Source organism: Harpegnathos saltator, unplaced genomic scaffold, assembly GCF_003227715.2.
Source record: "Harpegnathos saltator strain DR-91 unplaced genomic scaffold, Hsal_v8.6 scaffold518, whole genome shotgun sequence".
Taxonomy (NCBI): domain Eukaryota; kingdom Metazoa; phylum Arthropoda; class Insecta; order Hymenoptera; family Formicidae; genus Harpegnathos; species Harpegnathos saltator.
In genome coordinates, this window is record NW_020230336.1 from 102,324 (window position 1) to 120,628 (window position 18,305).

At 46.2% G+C, this 18,305-nt stretch overlaps 1 protein-coding gene across 2 annotated transcripts in view; it reads left to right on the forward strand.

Moving 5' to 3' along the window:
- The window catches only part of dally (division abnormally delayed protein), a 40,737-nt gene extending 32,008 nt beyond the window's left edge, over positions 1–8,729 (forward strand). For both annotated transcript variants that reach the window (XM_019842020.2, XM_011143286.3), the window contains exons 6-8: positions 4,333–4,477; positions 7,230–7,425; positions 8,183–8,729. In XM_019842020.2, the coding sequence (XP_019697579.1) occupies positions 4,333–4,477; positions 7,230–7,425; positions 8,183–8,289 (448 nt within the window). In that variant the 3' untranslated portion in view covers positions 8,290–8,729. The remainder of the gene's footprint in view (positions 1–4,332; positions 4,478–7,229; positions 7,426–8,182) is intronic.
- The last annotated feature ends 9,576 nt before the right edge of the window (positions 8,730–18,305 follow it).

The following is an 18,305-nucleotide window of genomic DNA, read 5'->3' on the forward strand; positions in this document are numbered from 1 at the left end:
CCCCGATGACATAAGCTTCGGAATCCGCGGAATAATGGCGGCATCCTTTCCGGCGCGCGCTCAAGTCATTCAAATCAAATTAATCTGCCCCAAAGCACATTCCATCTCGAGCACGCTGCAGATCGATGCGCGCATTATACAGCTTCAGATGGAGCTATCCATATAAAAAATGTCTCTCCTCCTCCTATGCGTGGCCTTCGATCGATTTGCAGGCAGTGTTCCTCTTCGTCGTCGTCTTCTCCTTCTTCTTCTTCTTCTTCTTCTTCTTCTTCTTCTTCTTCTATTCACAGGAAGAAAAACGGAGCAAACGAGCTCTTTAAAAACGTAAATGTTTTTTATCATTGTATTTCGAGTTGAGCAGCGTTAAAACGTTGAATCATCGAAATGCGAATATATCGTTTTAAGCTTGCATCACGTAGGTATTCGTCGGTACGGCACATAAAGGAACTATTTTCGACGGCAGAAAAAAAAAAGTTGTTTGCGCAAACAATACGGTCTTTGACCAAAAATTTATCTATTTGTCGATTGCGCGCACGTGCGCGTGTATCGTATGCAACGCCAATTATCAAACACTCTGTACACTCTGTACACGCACTGAAGTGGAAATGCACCGTTCGCTTTGGGTAGTTTTCACGTTCGATCGCGTAGAACCAGTTTTTGTCGGCTCGTTTCTCTTCGTCTTCGTTCCTCCGCCTTTCGGAGAGATGCAGCACGCTCTCGTATTAGAGGGAAGAAGAGAAATTCCAGGGGAGAGAGAGAGAGAGAGAGAGAGAGAGAGAGAGAGAGGAGGGGAGTAGAAGAGAGGAAGAGAGAAGCGACAGGTGGAGTACGGAAGAAGAGAGTAAGCTCTGCCGCTATCTCTCTCTCTCTCTCTCTCTCTCTCTCTCTCTCTCTCTCTCTCTCTCTCTCTCTCAACCAACCTGTATCCCCACCGACGTTGCGAGTATGCATTATTATTACGATTACTTATTACTTCCATTTTATTATTCACGACGAATGAAAAACACAATATGAGTTTGGGAAATCAATTTATGCACCCGTTTATCGTTACAAAGTGTCTCTTTCTATGTCGAGACTTAATTGGTTTTTGTTCGTATTAACACGTCGAGAATGAGAGAACGTCCTTGCATAGCGATTTTTCGGCAGTGTTTTCTCACGTGTGAGATTATCTCATAGGAAGAAGAATGGGACGTGCGAGAATATTTCTTTTTACCCACGGTCTATTATATTTTATAACATTTCTACCGCGTGTATCACACTGCACGAGGATTTTAATTAACTCGCCTGCCGCGGCGGCCAGCGTTACCACGTACATTATATGCACCGTTAAAAATGAAAATTGTAATTTCGCAAAAATACTTTTATTTTGGTTTCATATTTTAGCTATGAAAAATGCGCGTATAATGGTAGCGAGATAAACACACTCTCGTGAAGTGAAATATGTGCGCGGGAATGCTTATTGTACCTTACGTTATTACATTCGGTAAACGCGCCCCTTTCATGTGCACTGAATTTGCACTGATCTTTCTCCGATGTTTCAACAGTGTCGCGATCCGAGAGGAATAATTTCTAAAAGCGTCGTTGCGATCACGATCTCTCAGTGTCTTTCGTGTCTTCTTAATCTTGTAAGCGCTACTACCGGTATCGGTCGAGCGAAAGAGGGAGAGAATGAGAGAGCTGGTGGAACTCGCGCACCCCGTATTATAACGCGTTTTAAAGAGAAAATATGACCTAACGGAGACGCCGCAGGGCGCGATTTAGCGGAAAGGAGCAAGGACGGCGAGCGACGGTGGAGAAAAGTTTGCGAGGAAAATCGCGCTAGAAGATGGTGCGGGAAAACTGCGGGGAGCGCGCACGACACACACCGGAGCGCGGCAGGACGAGCGGGGCGAGAAGGACGATCTCTCGAAGGAGGTCGTTCCGTGAATGGCCGGCATTCAGGAGCATCGCAAGCGAGAGCCGAGCCAGCTCCCGACTTGGGCGATATTTCAATTCGCTATCGAGCTATCTATGCTGAATAATACTTTGGAACGCCTATTTGCCGCCGCGTCGTGCAATATTTTTCCCATGAGTGGCGGCGGTGCCTCTCTAAGTAGAATCGAACGAGGCGCACTCAGGATCTGGCGAGAGAGACGCGGGAGAATATTTCGTTAAAATTGCGTGCATGGTTAAATAATAAGTAACCGTATGTGTGTGTGTGTGTGTATGTGTGTGTGTGTGTGTGCGTGTACGTGTAATATTGAATTATTATTTTCTTCATGAATTTGTGTGCACTTAGTATCTGCGCTCGAGAAAATTTATCCCGAAGCGCTGACAACCGAGCTTCAACAATCAATGACAATATTAGCGCGAAAAGTTGCGAAACGTGCACAAGAGCAAAATAATCGGCATCGGTTCTCAGTAAGCATACGACGATCTCACCGCGTTCATAAATCGACATTTCGCCAATGGACAACAAGTTACAAGTGTTCTCAGCCAGTATCAGAATTTTTTTTCGTCCAGCGCGGTGTTATCTCGCAATGCGCAACTCGCCTTGTAATTATACGGTGTTTCTTACACACAGTGGCAAGTGCGCGAAATGTAATCTGTAATAGCAAAGCGTAACAAGCGACGAACCGGTCTTCTTCCGCGGTTAAGACGCACAGTGAAGTACCGTTGCTGTGCAGCCAGCACGTTGCCGCGTTCTGGACTCTCTCCTCCGGCGGATATATTTGTTGCCGGTTGCGCGTATATCTCACGCCCGCGCGGTTCATTGATTCGCGGACTTGCTTAATCGCACGGCGATCAAGACGGAAGGCGGGCGGCGTATTCCGCGAACGAGCAGCCGCGATTTGGTCTCTTTTGTCGGTCAGCACCCCGAGCGAGATAGAAGCGCGAAAGATAACCGAGCGTTCGCTCGAACGCTCGGACGGATAGATGGATGCATGGATGGACGAACGCGCGACGGACCGAGGGAGAGAATATCGTCGACCTCTCGTCGCGCTCTTCTGCGCCTCGTGTCTCCTCTTCGCCGAAACATTGTGTCGCTCGGACCGTGCCGAAGCGCGCTAAAAATACGCCAACACACCGGGCTTCCTTCGATTTCGCGAAATTCCCAATTGTCTTGCGAAAGTCAACGGCGATCACACACCGTTCCTCGCGTCGTGATAATAATAACGTCGTGATAAATCGCGCTGCACGGAATAACGCTTGCGCTTGCGTTATGATAAAATCGCGCAGGATCGCTGGCGCAAGATTGCAACTCATGACTCGCGAGAATTCTCAAAGACGAGCTGTGACGATTTTTAGAAGAACCGTTCCACTCGATCAGAGCTTGTGGGAACCTCAAGTTGGCCTTTTTATCGCCATCATGACCAACAGAGATCACTCTACTCTTTGTTGTACAATCCTTGCAGATATCGTAATTTAGTCGCTTTATCTTTTCGAGTTGAAGAATTCGAATGATTAGAAAGGTCACTTTCTGCCAATTGCTGGAATAACATGAATTAATCGTGGTAATGTAAGATGTAATACGCCAAGATATATATACGTTATAAATCGAGACATGTTTTAAGACTTCAACTACGTCGCAGAGTACGTAGTTTAATCTCTTTACGTCAGAATATGGCCAGCATTGCGCCTCATTAAGATTCTAACGAATGTATGCGGCAGCCTGCCTGCCTGCCGTCTGCCCGCTTGGTTTACAAGCTCGTTTGGGTAGCATATTGGAAAGCACACGAAGAGAGGGAGAGAGAGAGAGAGAGAGAGAGAGAGAGAGAGAGAGAGAGAGAGAGAGAGAGAGAGAGAGAGAGAGAGAGTAGAGAAACGAGGCGAAGCTAGCTTATCGTACGGGAAAATAGAAGCCACGCACGATATCGAAGTAACGTTCGATTTACGCAACTAGGCTCGCCGTCGAAGTCGCGAAGGAAATACGTATCTCGCGCGGTGCATTATCGTATATCTGCATGATTCTCCGATCGTCGTATTTAAACACTGCGAGCCGTGTTCGTTCCACATAAACGACTCTATGAATGTGACCTTTCGCACTCTTTCATTAATTTCCGAAAATATAGAATTATCGTACATTCCTACGCGCGTGTGTAACATTTTTCTTCCGAATATTCATCGACGTCGCTTTTTTCTTTCTCTTTTTTTTCCGAGATATTTTTTTTTTCTTTTTACCGAGATATTTTGTCCATCTTTTCATTCAGTTTACGAATGTTTGCCAACAAAACGAAAATGAAGCATCGATCAGCCTGTTGACTGAGTTAGGTGATACGCATGCTCGTCATGCTCGATCTAGATTTCATTCTAACTTTTTCCATCGCATTTTTCCCCTCTTTGTGATTTCAGGTACTCGAAAACCGTAGTGGATTCCAGCCAGACCGCTCAACGGTACAATCCTGAATTCACCATAACGACGATGTCGTCGACGCCGGCTTCCTACGGCAACACGAACATCAGCGCGCTCATTGACCAATTGAGGCACATTAATCAGGTGAGTACATGAGCCGTAATTTGTCGCTCGGTCTTGAGTGGATTCGTCTCAGATTAGATCGTACCGCTTGCTGCATCGCCTGCAATTTTCATTTGCTCGGATTCAAACGTATCGTCCGTGTTCTCGACGACGACGAGCGCGCTGCGTTCGACGCTCGAGCTCCGTCGAAAGAAGGAATCCGCAAGCGTCGGATGAAGAGAGCACAGAGGGAAGTAAAAATCAGACGTTCCTCCTCCGCTCTTCGTGACGATTTGCGGACGAGTTGAAAAATTTCTTTGTGCCTGTGTCTGTGTCGAATTTGATTTTTTCTCTTACAACGACCAACGGTCGTAAGGTAAAATAACGAAAGGTGCACGCACGCCTGCGCGATCGTAACTTCTTCTTCTTCTTCTTCTTCTTATTCCGAGATACAACGCAAAAGACGACGAGCGACTGAGAGCCGTACCGTTCGATGCATCTAAAAATCTGGCCGCGAGAGGCGAGACTTGTCCCGTGTTTCCGTACTGAATACAGACCTCAGAGCACGTAACGCGATTTGTCGATTCGCGAACGAACGACTATCGCGATAATTTGTTAGTGCGAAAAGCCCGCTCGCCGACCCGTAACATCCAGACGTGCGTACCAGACGAATCATAAATTCCCGTCTAATCTAGAATTATTCATAGAACTAAGATTAGACGGTACGCCCGTACGCGCGCGCAGGTGTCGCCGCGTGGACGGATCTCACCTGAAGGCGCACGTGGGTGCTCATGTCGAGCCGACACTTTTGTCCACGTGCGAATATTTATTACATCATGCCGTCGTGATAATTTTTTTGTATAAATAATACGAGCAATTATTACAGGAAATTTATCCCGGACACGGCGGTCTGCGCTCTCCTGACGAGCGGTATTTTATATTCTACTCGGTGTTTCATTTTTAGAAACAGACGGGTGAGGAATAATTTTACAAAATGTCCTCGCTCTAAAAATGCGCTTGGATAAAATGTTTTCGTAGACGGAATTTTTTTAATTAAGCGACTCGAGATTACAATCTCGTTTGAAGCTTCGCCCTGCCGTTCATCCCTGCCGGGCAGGAGGTGCGAACGGTCTAATCATCGTATGATTGAACGGGGCGATTAAAGTTTGCCTTTTGCACAGGTCTGTTGGCATTTAATCCCAACACATGGTGGAAGAGAGCCCGATCTAGAGGAGAAACGCAAAATCACGCGAGTCTTCCAAAGATTCGTTCAGATATCTATTGTCCAGATCGTTGGAAGACTCTGTCGATTGAGAGTTTGAGATAAAAGATTGTTGACAAAAGAGCTCTCGCATTTCCAAATGAATCGGCGTTTGCTCTTATCCGCTCTTCCACGAATGTCTCGGCGACCGTCGTTCGTCGAGAGTTGACAACCACCGTGTGTGGGTCACACACGCGTAAATGCCCACACGCGTGTTAATTCGCGCGTCGCGGAATCCGGCCGCTTACTTCTGATTTGCAGTATCACGCATGCACGCGAATATACAGGGTGTCCGCCGCAATCGGTCGGTCTTGCCTCCGATACATACATGTGTATCAGCCATGCCCCGATAAATTAGCACGTTCGTCGTAGCATCGCGCGACGCTGATCGTCTCGTAATTTCATAACGGGACGTCCAACTTTTAGAGTACGGCGAATCCGTACAGAAGTACCCGGTCTCGAGTATTACTCGCAGTACTCGTCGCTTCTCCGATTATACCATGTTACATCGCCTCCGTCGCGTTTTACACCCAACGAATTTCACAGTAGCGCGCATTAAGCGATCCTTTAATTAACACGACTTGTATGCTTCTGCCGATGAGTGCCTTGCGTCGTCTCTGTAACGAAACCAATCGTATCATCGACCGTCGGTCGAGATAAACGCGGATACATACGAGTATTCCCAGGAGTCTTGCAACGTGTATGTACAACGCAGCGTCCGGGGACGGACAGTGTGATGTGATTTAGGCACATACGGCACGCCAAAAGAAAAAAAAAATACCGACAAATAGCGGCTAAAGATATTATTGGCAGGTGCGAGCTCTGTTCCCGCGGCCACTGACCGTTAAGAGCCGCGTGCGGACGGACGCGAGATTAAAGCGTCGGTCGTGTCGGCGGTGGGTTTTTAGCGGAATGTAAACCTATCTGTCGGCGTTATCTCGCGTGAAACGCGATTAGCTACGGATCGGGAACAGCCGGGCGATTAATTAGAGACACTACTCGTGTCTCGATAGGGTCAAAAGTGGGTTGTTGGTTGCGATCTTCGGCGGTGGGTTGAGAGTTCTCATTCTTTCACGATTCCGATGAATTTGTGACCACCACACATTGGTGTCTCCACATTTGGAGATTCATCGCGTTGTCCCACTTGCTTGATGATCTCTCTCAATTATTTCTCCGGCTGAAATCGGGCGAATGGAATTCGCAAGTATCGCGTGTACTCGCTTGCTATCATCAGCGACGCGTTTCAACGATCAATAAGTAACCGCTCTCTGATCGCGAGGCTTTATTCGAAACGACAAATACGTAAATGAAACGCGCGTTGCGTCGAGAGTAATTTCGAGCAGAACCCTTGAATAAGTAAGTCAACTCGCGCGCCAACTCGTCTTCCCATCGCTATTAATTATCGTTATTCGGTATCTCGCTCTTCCTTGCTTCGATTGATATGTCCTCGGTTGATGATGACGACGACGACGATGACAACGAACGATGATGACTACGGTGTGCAATTGTCAATGTGCCTCACTGTTCGACCAGATGGTACAGTCTCAGTTGGCGTCGTCACCCGATGCCGGTGCCTTCCTGGGAGACGAGGCTCTAGACGGCTCCGGAAGCGGAGACACGCCGTATTGGAGACCGCACGCCAACGGCGGGATGGACGACGACGAGGACGGCGATGATCACGACGACGACGACGAGGCGTCCGGCTCAGGAATGGGTCCCACTACGACAGGTAGGTCGCTCGCACCCGCGCACGTCTATATTCATTTGCATCGACCGGTGTATTCCCGGCGGAATTCCATTGTCGCCGTGTATCGAGCGTATCGTTGCCCGTTACATACGAGCAAATTAAGGGAAAAAAAACACTCGCGAGAGAGACGAAAAGAAAAACACTGAAGGAAATAATCAAGGTAAGCGAGCGAGAGGAAACTCGAGGAAGGGCTGAGAGTCTGCTACGGTGCGACATTGCGAGGTAGAAAGGAAGATCGATTAAAAGCCGATGGCTCATAAAAGCTTTCAGGTTTTCGAATTGGGCGTCTTGTTCTTGTGTGAGATTCTATATCGCCGTTTCTTTCTAGTTTAAACTAGTTTAAAATAATTCTTTATTCACCCGTCCCGATGAATTTCTGTGGATTCTTGCTTGTGTGTATTTGAATCTCCTTCGTTTAAATTGAAATCACTTTTGTATCTTTTCAGATAGATCTCACATATATTTGTACATTTTATAAAAGCTTCCTTCGGAATCACAGACTTGAATTTGGCCTTTGCTGTCAATCAAGTTGTGCGAGTGAATAACGCAAGGAATGTGAGAAAGATGCAAAGATAGTGTTTCTTTGAGTTCTAGATGTTATATTTACGTTACAATTATTATACTTTAATAGCGATATAGCAACTTTATCCTTTGGGACGTCGCTCTTTTCCACTTACAATTCGATTCGAGGAAAACCGAATCATGGAATCGAATGTCATCGTCACACGCTTCGTTTCAGATTCATCGGTGAAAACTCATCAGAACGGATCGGCCGATGGCGGTTCGTCGACCATCGTGCTGTCGTCCGTCGCTCTCGTGGTTGTCTGCGCATCGCTTATCGCTTAAAATCGCCACGGCGGGACGAGGAAACAAGATCGATCGCTGACGGCCGACGTAGACGACGTAGATACGAAGGAAAGTTAGACTAGAAAGAGAGAGAATGTGTGTGTGTGTGTGTGTGTATGTGTGTAAGAGAGAGAGAGAAAGAGAGAAAGAGAAAGAGATCTTACAGATCGCGATGGAAGGTCGTTAGTAGAGCGAACGTGTCGGAAGGATCCGTTTTACGCGGCGTCCCTTCGGGTGCGAACTTCGGAAGGTGCTTCTGCTGAACTTGGAGGACGCCGAAATCGTATAGAATGCTGTTGATAATTTATCGGTGGTGTTGAGCAGCGAAGCAAACTGTTCCTGCCGCAGTCCTGCTCGAAAGGACACGCGGCGGTTTCCAGTGATATATCGATGCGCGGAGAGAGAGAGAAAGTGTGTGTGTGTGTGTGTGTGTGTGTGTGTGTGTGTGTGTGTGTGTGTGTGTGTGTGTGTGTGTATGTGTGCGTGCGTGCGTATGTTTATTATGTGTGAGAGAGAGAGAGAGAGAGAGAGAGAGAGAGAGAGAGAGAGAGAGAGAGAGAGAGAGAGAGAGAGAGAGAGAGAGAGAGAGAGATGTCGTGAAAGTATACACGAGAGCGAGAAAAAGAAAAAGAAGAGTATGCGGCAAAACGGAAGGAGACGGATAGGACGTGCGAGCCGCGTCTAAGATGTCGCAAACGCGATGATAAATCTCGCGATGTTTCCAACGTGAAATTTTCCGACAGAAACGCTAGTTTCATACAGAAATCGATACCGCGAAACTGGAACGACTAACGTTTCTCCCTCCGATACAGAGAGTGAGAGGGTAAACTAGTCGAGAAATTGGGGATGTGGGCAGAAGAGTGAGAGGGCGTGAGGGTTATCCGTGGAATCCAAAATCGACAGTTTCGATATTTCTGTTCGGAGCGCATTCCGGAAATGTAATTATATTCAGAGATAAAGGAGAGAGAATTCTCTCTCTCTCTCTCTCTCTCTCTCTCTCTCTCTCTCTCTCGTAGATATCGCGCAGATATATGTGTTGCCTGTTCGGTGCAGATTTGGATTTCGCGATGCATTTCGCGAAACGCACGTTTTTATCTGGCCCGATCATTCGGAGGGACGAAGCGACGCTGGTCGTTCCGGTGTGTCGCGCGGTAATATCGAAAAACAACGACTGAGAGAATCCATGTGTTATCACCAGCTCGAATCTCGACAGTGTAGATAGACCGACCGGCGGAAATACCACGGGTCGCTCTGTGTCTTTACCGCTGTTTCTCATAGCGAATTTTCCGGGCAGCCTTCGCTTACACGCGAATATATAACGAAAGAACAGAGTCACGGAGGGAAATTGTCACTCGAAAGTATCGCGCTCTCGTTGCTCAAATACGACGAAATCCTCATCGTGACACGTCAAGGGTCACAAGCAATAATGTTTTATCTATCTCATCGATCGTCGACCGAAGGGATATCGCGTCGATCCGTCGATCGATGACGCATGCTTTTCCGCTAAACGACACACCGCCGAAAACACACACGCGCATTTATGCACACACGCAGGCCTAATCTAAGAGCGCGGACAAAATTTCTGTTCTCAAAACGAGAGTGCATTCACGCAGTTGATATTACCTAAGAATGCAGGATGCTGATAGTCGTCGTAGCCATCGATCGCCACCACAAGCAGATGCGAGACGCGATTCGCGATGAAGGTCAACGAGTCCGTCTCTACCCGTCTCCGTTTATTTCGCGAGGGGGAAAAGTGTGTCGCGGCTGTGAGAAACGGCCACGAGGAGCGTCTCTCTCTGTCGCGTCTCGACTGTACATTTCGTTTAGTCGCGGTGAGTTACGAGTCGCTGGACGAGCCCCTAGAAAAAGACTGCAACCGCGTAGAGGATTCGCGAAGGGACGGAGAAAGAAAGAGAGCGAGAGCTGGTGCGCCGAGATAACTCCGATAGATAACTCCGGTGACGGCTGGGTGTCCCCGTATTCTCGATTCTATACTAGGATGGCGTCTCGTGCGCCGAATGTGGCTGTCGGTTCGACTCCGATATAGACGTTTTCCAACAAACAGTATTTGACTTAATTTTATTCGGATTAATTGCATTAAAAAAAAAAGGGTGTACACAGGAGGAAAAACTACTCAAACACAACATATCAAGAAAGATTTTCAGACATGGTTGCTCCGTTTCGGAAATATTATTCGTGTTGTTCCATTTTTAAGTGAATCAAAGAATAATGTTCAAATCAAAGTTCAAAGTAATGAAGAACAATTGTTATCCAAGAGCTGACTCGATTCTCGGGAATTTAGCACGTTGTACACTTGTGACGAATGAAAATGCAATTTTTTTTTTATCACTCACTCACTCACTTCCGTCCGTTTTTTTTCTAAAAGTCAAAGACCTCATCGAATTTCTTTTCTTTCCGGTGCACGTTGATCGGTTAATAATCAGCACGGCCATCTTCGACGCCGATAGCGACGTCCTATTTGAGTATACACGGACGAAAGTATTTGAACTTCGCTTCTTACGACTCGCGGAAGTTACACGAGTATTTGTTTACTCGAGTCAATCGGCCGCGCGCATATCGCGCCGGCCGAACATAGCAGCCACGCTAGTGTGCCTCGTATTTCGCGCGCGCTGTTCTCCGTTTTTTGTATTATAATAATGGGAAAAAGTGTCTTTTCGCCGGCGACGACGCCGCGCGTCGTCTACGGCGACACACGTCGTCGATATTATATAGATTATATATAAATATATATATTATATAGAAATGTGACGACGACGACGGGGTAACAACCCGTCGCGTCGGTGATAACGCGCATGCCATATACATATATGTATACATACGTGAAAGTTAACTGCCAAAACGCCGGTTGCGACACGATGAGAGCTAATGTTTCACGATGCGACGATTCGCTCGCCGAGATACGCGATCCGTACTAAGTAGTAGGTACACTAGGGGTGCGATGTGTCCTCTCTGCGTGCATGGTGTGTACTTCTGTGATTAAACTTCCACTTTCCTTCCTAGAGAGAAGAACAAGAGAGGCCTTTGAAAAAAAAGAAAAGAAAGAAAAAAAAAACTCGGAAAAAGTCATTGAGAGCGGAAGGAAAAAAGCCTCTCGCGATTCCGCTGATCTCTCGCGAGAAGCACCCGCGATTTTAAGTAGACTGAAATTCGTCAGCGTTACGAATTCCGAGAAAAAAGCGCGCAAGTTGCTTTAGATCGTGTAACCACAATCATTTTAGATTACTGACCGTGGATCGCTCGACGTTCCGACAAATTCTGTGTGTATGTGTGTGTGTGTGTGTTTATTCCTTTTTAAATTATCATTATGTCCGCTGCAAATCGATTGATTAGAAATAATCTCTCTCCGCAACGATGCAGCGATCGCGCTGGAAGTACCAAATTATCGAGAGAGACCGCGTATGGTAATATATATATTTTTTTTTTCCGTTTTCGATTACACTCGTCCTAAACCGAATTTTCGTCAATGATGCTCAGGAGGAGCTTAAGCATTTTCGATTAATAATAGGATCTAAGACTTTTCTTTGTATTGTACGTAGCGACGATGACGTCTCGATAATGCCGAATCCAGAACTATCGTGACTAATAAACGGCGTGTGTTCGAACGTTATGCGTATACTTGAATGGTCGCAACATTGATAATTGACCCGTGTCATTCTGCGCACACAAAATCTGCGTTCACGAGAAAGGATGTCTATTAATGCTTCAGGACTGATGCGACGGCCTGATCGATAATTAAGTAACGCGTTCGCTGTAATTCGCGTGCGGTGATGAAATTTCTCTAGCTCCGTTGAGATAAAAGGGAAAAAGGACAAAAGAAAGCAAACATGAATTCCTTGTGGTCTCGTGAGCGCGTCAATTAACGGAAAATCGACCGACGTGCCAAATGAACGTACGCGACTAAACGAATAATTCTTCAACGCACAAGCTAATTGTAATCGATAAGAGCGCGAATTCGCCTTGAACGATGCGAGTGCATCGAGGTCTTTAATATTTTTAGTCGCAGGGTCGCATTACGCGTAGAAAGAACGCAAGCGTGTCAGATCTTCTCTTTATCTTTGACTTGTACTTTGACATTTCTACCGTGTATTTTTGATTTAAGAGCTAAAATAGTGGCCCTCTCACCGCATATACGGTGGTGTCTTCTCTCTCTCCCACGTGACCGCAGACTTTTATACCCTGACTGTATGATACTTTTTCTAAAGAGCGCGCATTGAGATATCGCGTCGTCGACGATTCACGGTCCGTGACTCGACGGTAGTGACGGTAGCTGAAGCGCCAGCAGCTCGCGGATTCTCCCCCGAGTCTTCGCGGCTCATCTCAGTATATTCAGAGCGTTCCATGACTAGCGCGAGATGTAACGCGGATCGACGACCCGCGATCGTTCTCGATAGTGCTACATACCGACGACACGACGACACATTTATAATCCCGAGCAAGCGCTATCCGCTTGACTATTAGGGGACTATATTGTCCGATCGCTTTCTCGTGCAAGACTCGCACATTCGATCGAAAAAACAACGTCGAGGGCGAATCGCACGCGATATTATCGCCATATAACCGAACTTGCGAAGAACCGACCGTCTCCTCGTTCGCAAGATGCTCTCGAACCCGGGGTGGTTCGTTCAGTCGATTAGGCTGGTAGTTCCGAGCTGAACGCGATACCGTGACACTTGTTGGCCGAAATAATCTTAATTGTAAAGTTAGTGTTGAGTATATTCATATCACTGTGCGTCGTGCAAGTCACGACTACTAAATTGTTAAAATTTGCCGACGATAAATTATTGTAAATTATTCGTATTGATAGTCGTTATTGCGTCTTTATTCGATGAGGAGATTAATGTAGAGTAACTTATTTCTTAATTATAGCGAGAGAAATGTGATTCTTCTATCGATTAGTTGAAGCGGGAGAAATGTCACGATATCGCGCGTCTCGTTAACGTTTGCCCCGATTGACGTTAGACGATGAGTTACTGTAAGAAAGTAATGGTAGAACTGGCGACGCGACAGGACTCCGCGCTGGGTTCCTCCAAGCAGGTGGAGGTCGTCCGCACGACTCGACGCTTCGGCAGCCGTATTCGTTTTTGTACATTTAATTTCTTCGAATCTTTGAGGGGTGAGTGCCTTTCTGAATATCCTTGGGCCGTAGTGTTGCGTCGTTGCTCTTCAGACGAGAGGAAGAGCAGCAAACCGACGACGGCCACCTGTGAACAAACGTGCGTAAATCAAGGCACTTTCTCGTTGTGTAACGTACGTGTGCGTGTGTGTGTGTGTGTGTGTGTGTGCGCGTGTGTGCGTGTGCGTGCGTGCGTGCGTGCGTGCGTGCGTGCGTGCGTGCGTGCGTGTGTGTGTGTGTGTGTGTGTGTGTGTGTGTGTGTGTGTGTGTGTGTGTGTGTGTGTGTGTGTAAGAGAATTAATAAAAGAGGGAGAAAATAAGAGAGCGCAGTGTGTGAAAACAAGGCCTTCTTCTTCTCCTTTTGTAACTTTTTTCGCTATATACTCGCCTTCCTAACATTTGTACGCGAGCTCTTCGAGGATATTTAATGCAATTTTGTAAATCGTAAATTGTGAATTCGCATCGTCAAGATACAGCACCTTTGCACTTTGCGCAGGCGAAGAAGCAGGAGGATCTCGAGATGCTTGAGAAGTTGCTTGGAATTGCAAGAGTGAATGAGTGAGTGAGTGAGAGAGCGAGAGAAAGAGAGAGAGAGAGAGAGAGAGCCTTGTCGAAATTTCGAACTTTGATTTCTCGCTTCTCGCAACTACGAAACGAAACTCTATTCTCGAGTTCACTTATCCGTCGGAAATAATTACGGAAATTGGTGCTACTCGGATCCGCTTGAGATTACAGCGTTCAATTAGGTCACTTAAATCCATTCAGTGCCCAACCGGGCCCGATATCCGCTCAATCCGTCGTAATCACGTCGTCCGCGCGCCATTGTCGACAGGTTCTTTTCAGAGCGCTAATAAGATCGAAAGCCGGTGAGCGGCGCTCGGCAATGGCAAAGCAGCTATATCTCTCGCCGCTACACCAAAGAGCCCTAATTCGGCGTGGGCCAGGCGCGCAATTGTTCGAGCTTACCGTCGGTAATTCTTCAATTCCGTGAGCGGCCTTTGTCGGGGCGAATTTAGGCAGCGCGCATTCACGCTACCGGAACGTGAACGCGCGCGTAGGTCGCGCACTTGACGCGACTCCTTGGCCGTGCATGACAACGACGACGATGGTGACGACAATGCCGCTCGACGGTGCTGAGGGTCTTCGACCTCGTTGAACGCGACCTCGCGTTGTCAATGATCGCCAATGTCTGACGTGTGACGCGGAATAGTAGAATCGTGAAATCGGGGCATGTGTATCAATATATTGATAGATTTTTAATACGAGAGATGAATTTTTGCGTTGACGCTGCAATGGTTTAATTTCAAGCAACGTCTGATGATTAGCTCTCTCGATTAACGGTCCTAATTTTTAACGGCTCTAACGAATACGACGACCTGCTGCTTCTTTGCCGTTGAAATTCGCGAAATTGTCGCAACGTGAGAATAAGAGGAAGGGGAAGAGCAAGCGTATACGGGAGAACAAGAGTACGAGGATATAATGGGAACACGGGAATGAAAATGAGAGAGAGAGGGGGGAGGGAGAGAGAGAGGGAGGGAGAGAGAGAGAGAGGGAGGGAGGAGAGAGAGGGAGGGAGGGGGGAGAGAGAGAGAGAGAGAGAGAGAGAGAGAGAGAGAGAGAGAGAGAGAGAGAGATAACGAACAAAATGGGAAATGCGATGAAACAACATAGATTTGTAAATATAACGAATGCCTGCTGTATTTATATAGTTATACGTTAAATATATCGACCTAAATGAAAGTAGCAGCTAATAAAGCAACTGAAGTAATTATCGAGAAATTAACCGTTAATTATAACGTTATAGCGAGACTAATTATTATATGCGTAAAGGAAACGTGCGCGAACGTGTGTATGTATGTGAGTGTGTGAGCGTATATATGTGCGCGCGCGCGCGTGTGTGTGTGTGTGTGAGAGAATGGAAATAAGCAGAGGATGATGAATAAAATGTTCAAACGGTCGATAAATAATCAAATTTTTCGTCAGAGCCTATCACGTATCTCGTCGCCATTTTGCCTCCAACGAGACAGAGTTTGTCTGCTCTCGTTATCTTTATCTCTCGTTTTCTTTTTTTTTTTAATCTTAAGCCTATAGAAACAAGAAACGGTCTAAATATGTATGTGAACGGTTTTATAACGTCTCATCAAATTACTTTGTAATTATATATAGAGAAAACGGGGGGAGGAGAGAGAGAGAGAGAGAGAGAGAGAGAGAGAGAGAGAGAGAGAGAGAGAGAGAGAGAGAGAGAGAGAGAGAGAGAGAGTCGCGCGCGCATGTGTGTGTGTGTGCGTAAGAGAAAACGTTTCGACTATACTGTAACAATTGTTAGCATAGTATGATGCGTATTTTATCGTACACTAACAAAACCCGCTATTTCCTACGAAACTATTGCGTTACATTTAGCTATTTAATGCGTTCTGCAATATTTATTGTTGCGCCTGCGTTTACTATGTGATATATAGGGCTACTTATTATTGTCGTTATTAATCGCGCACTCGATTTCGAAACGACCAATCGGGCGATTCTCTCGACGCGAATCTCTCGCAGCGTCGGGGCGAAAGGCGAAGCGTAACGATTGAGGCCTATATTGTTCAAGTCGTTATTTGGAACTTTTTTGTTTCACACATGACATATTCAAAACTTGAATTCAGAACCAAGTATGAATTTATCATTTGAATTGCGATTGCAAATGCAATATTCGTGTATCAGGTTCAAAAGATTCAAATTTGACCTTAAATTCAGGCCTCGAGACAAGTCTCAAGTTTCGAATATCAATGCATGCTAACGATAACGTAATTCTGATCGTTGGACGCGCTGTCAACAATCGCGATACATTCAATTACGAGAACTTGTCGCGCCCCGGCTGTATTTTAAATTCTGTGATTCGACGTCCCTGTTCGTAATGCTTTGTTGTTTCTGATCGCGGTCGCGATTCGCGTTAAAACTTCTCTTTCGAGTGACTGACTGTCGCTCCTCGCGACCGTCAGTCGCGAAAAGATCGACGATATTTCACCTATGGAGATGCGCCTCCGCTTCTTTCGCCTCCTCCTTCATTTATTCCTTCGTATCTTACGGAAGATTGACGGGAGTTGAGTTGCTCCCTCTTGTCTCTATTTAAAAACGCATTGTGACAGCTTTTTAATTGACGAGCGAATTTTCTTCGTTCTTCCAACAAAATTGGAAACTGTGACTGACACAATGGTGCGCGGCGGGAAGATGTAGTGTATACCAAATAGTTCCGATCGGTCCCCCGATGAAATTGTCACTTGAAATTGAAGGGTGATGAGAGAGTGTTGGTAAAGCAAGCGTGAGAAAGGAAAAAAAAGAACAAGAGGGAAAAAAGATGTAGCGGACGACGACGAGTGCGAACGATATACATGTGTGTATATGTATGTACGTATGTAACATACCGTGTGTTTGTGTCTGTGCATACGCACGTACACATGCGCACTCTCATACATACACATACACGTGCGCGTGTGCATACAGGAACGCGCGCATTACTTATAAGTGTTACGAGAGATTAAGCAAATTATTAATTATTATCGCGGTTGATTATATTATATACGTCGCGCGGCGGCGCGCACGCGCCCGATCGGCGACGGTGTAAAAACTGTTTATGAGTGAATGGCGAATAAAAATATTATACGATCATACGAGTCCGCCTGTGTCGGTGCGTTCCGACGTAATTTGTCTCACTGAAATGAGCTTAACAAGTGTTGTTAAGATAATTGTTCTGTTATTATTTGACGTTTTATTAAAAACTGCTCGTTTGCTATTGCGCACGGGAACGCATCGTAGCCGCTAAATATCACTTATTATCAGGCATTTGTCGCACGAAACAAAAAGAAGCTCGAACTCAGAGTTTGCTTTCCATCTAAATTTACGTCTACGTTTAATTATGCGCGCCGAGCGACCGATGGATAATGATGCTCAATGAATTCTCGCGTTTCGCTTCTCACATCGTAATCGTTTATTGCTGCTATTGTAATTACAATAATCTGCACTTTTTATCACGTACTGCGTATAATATAAATATCTGTAACGTGGCAAATCGCGCGCAGTAGTGGTGGTGTACTGCATCACTTTTTCGAAAGAAACCTCTCTCGCGTTCGCTCGCGGTTTACAAAGTGCGACTTATTGTCGTCATATGAATGTCACTTGAGCGATGTTGGAATATTTACAATGAGGTGCTTTCTCCTTCTTCTTTTTCTTTTTTTTCTTAATCTTTCTCTCGGTTGTGTCCAGCACTGAATCTTGTGTACAACTCGAATCGTTTGGATTTTTACCGCCAAAAGAGTGGAGAATCGAATGTATGAAAGTCGCTAGATGCTCTAGACATTGCATTACATTTTCTTTCTTTTCTTTTTCTTTTGTGGCAAAGTACAAAAATCTTAGTTATCGTAGTACACTCTACAAATGTTGCTTGGAATCCATTAATCGTCGTGTGAGAATAAAGAGAAATCCGCGTACGTAGCGCGGATTTCTCTTTATAACGTTTTTAAAAACGTTCGACGCGTGGGCTCGTCTCTGTTTGCGTTACTATTTGGCGATCCTTTACTGAAATCCGGTCGTTTGGGAGGCAACACGTCGCGAAATTTCCAAAAAGAGAAGCCAGTCCTCCGAAGGATCCTCTCGATTTCCTCATCCAGACTCCAATATCCTGCTTTCTCGGAAGAGCTGCCACGGTAATTCACTGTTCTTCGCGGTGAACGTGCGCATCTGCTCTGTCTGTCTGTCTGTCTGTCTGTCTCTCTCTCTCTCTCTCTCTCTCTCTCTCTCTCTCTCTCTCTCTCTCTCTCTCTCTCTCTCTCTCTCTCTCCCTCCCTCCCTCCCTCCCTCCCTCTCTCTCTCTCTCTCTCTCTCTCTCTCTCTCTCTCTCTCT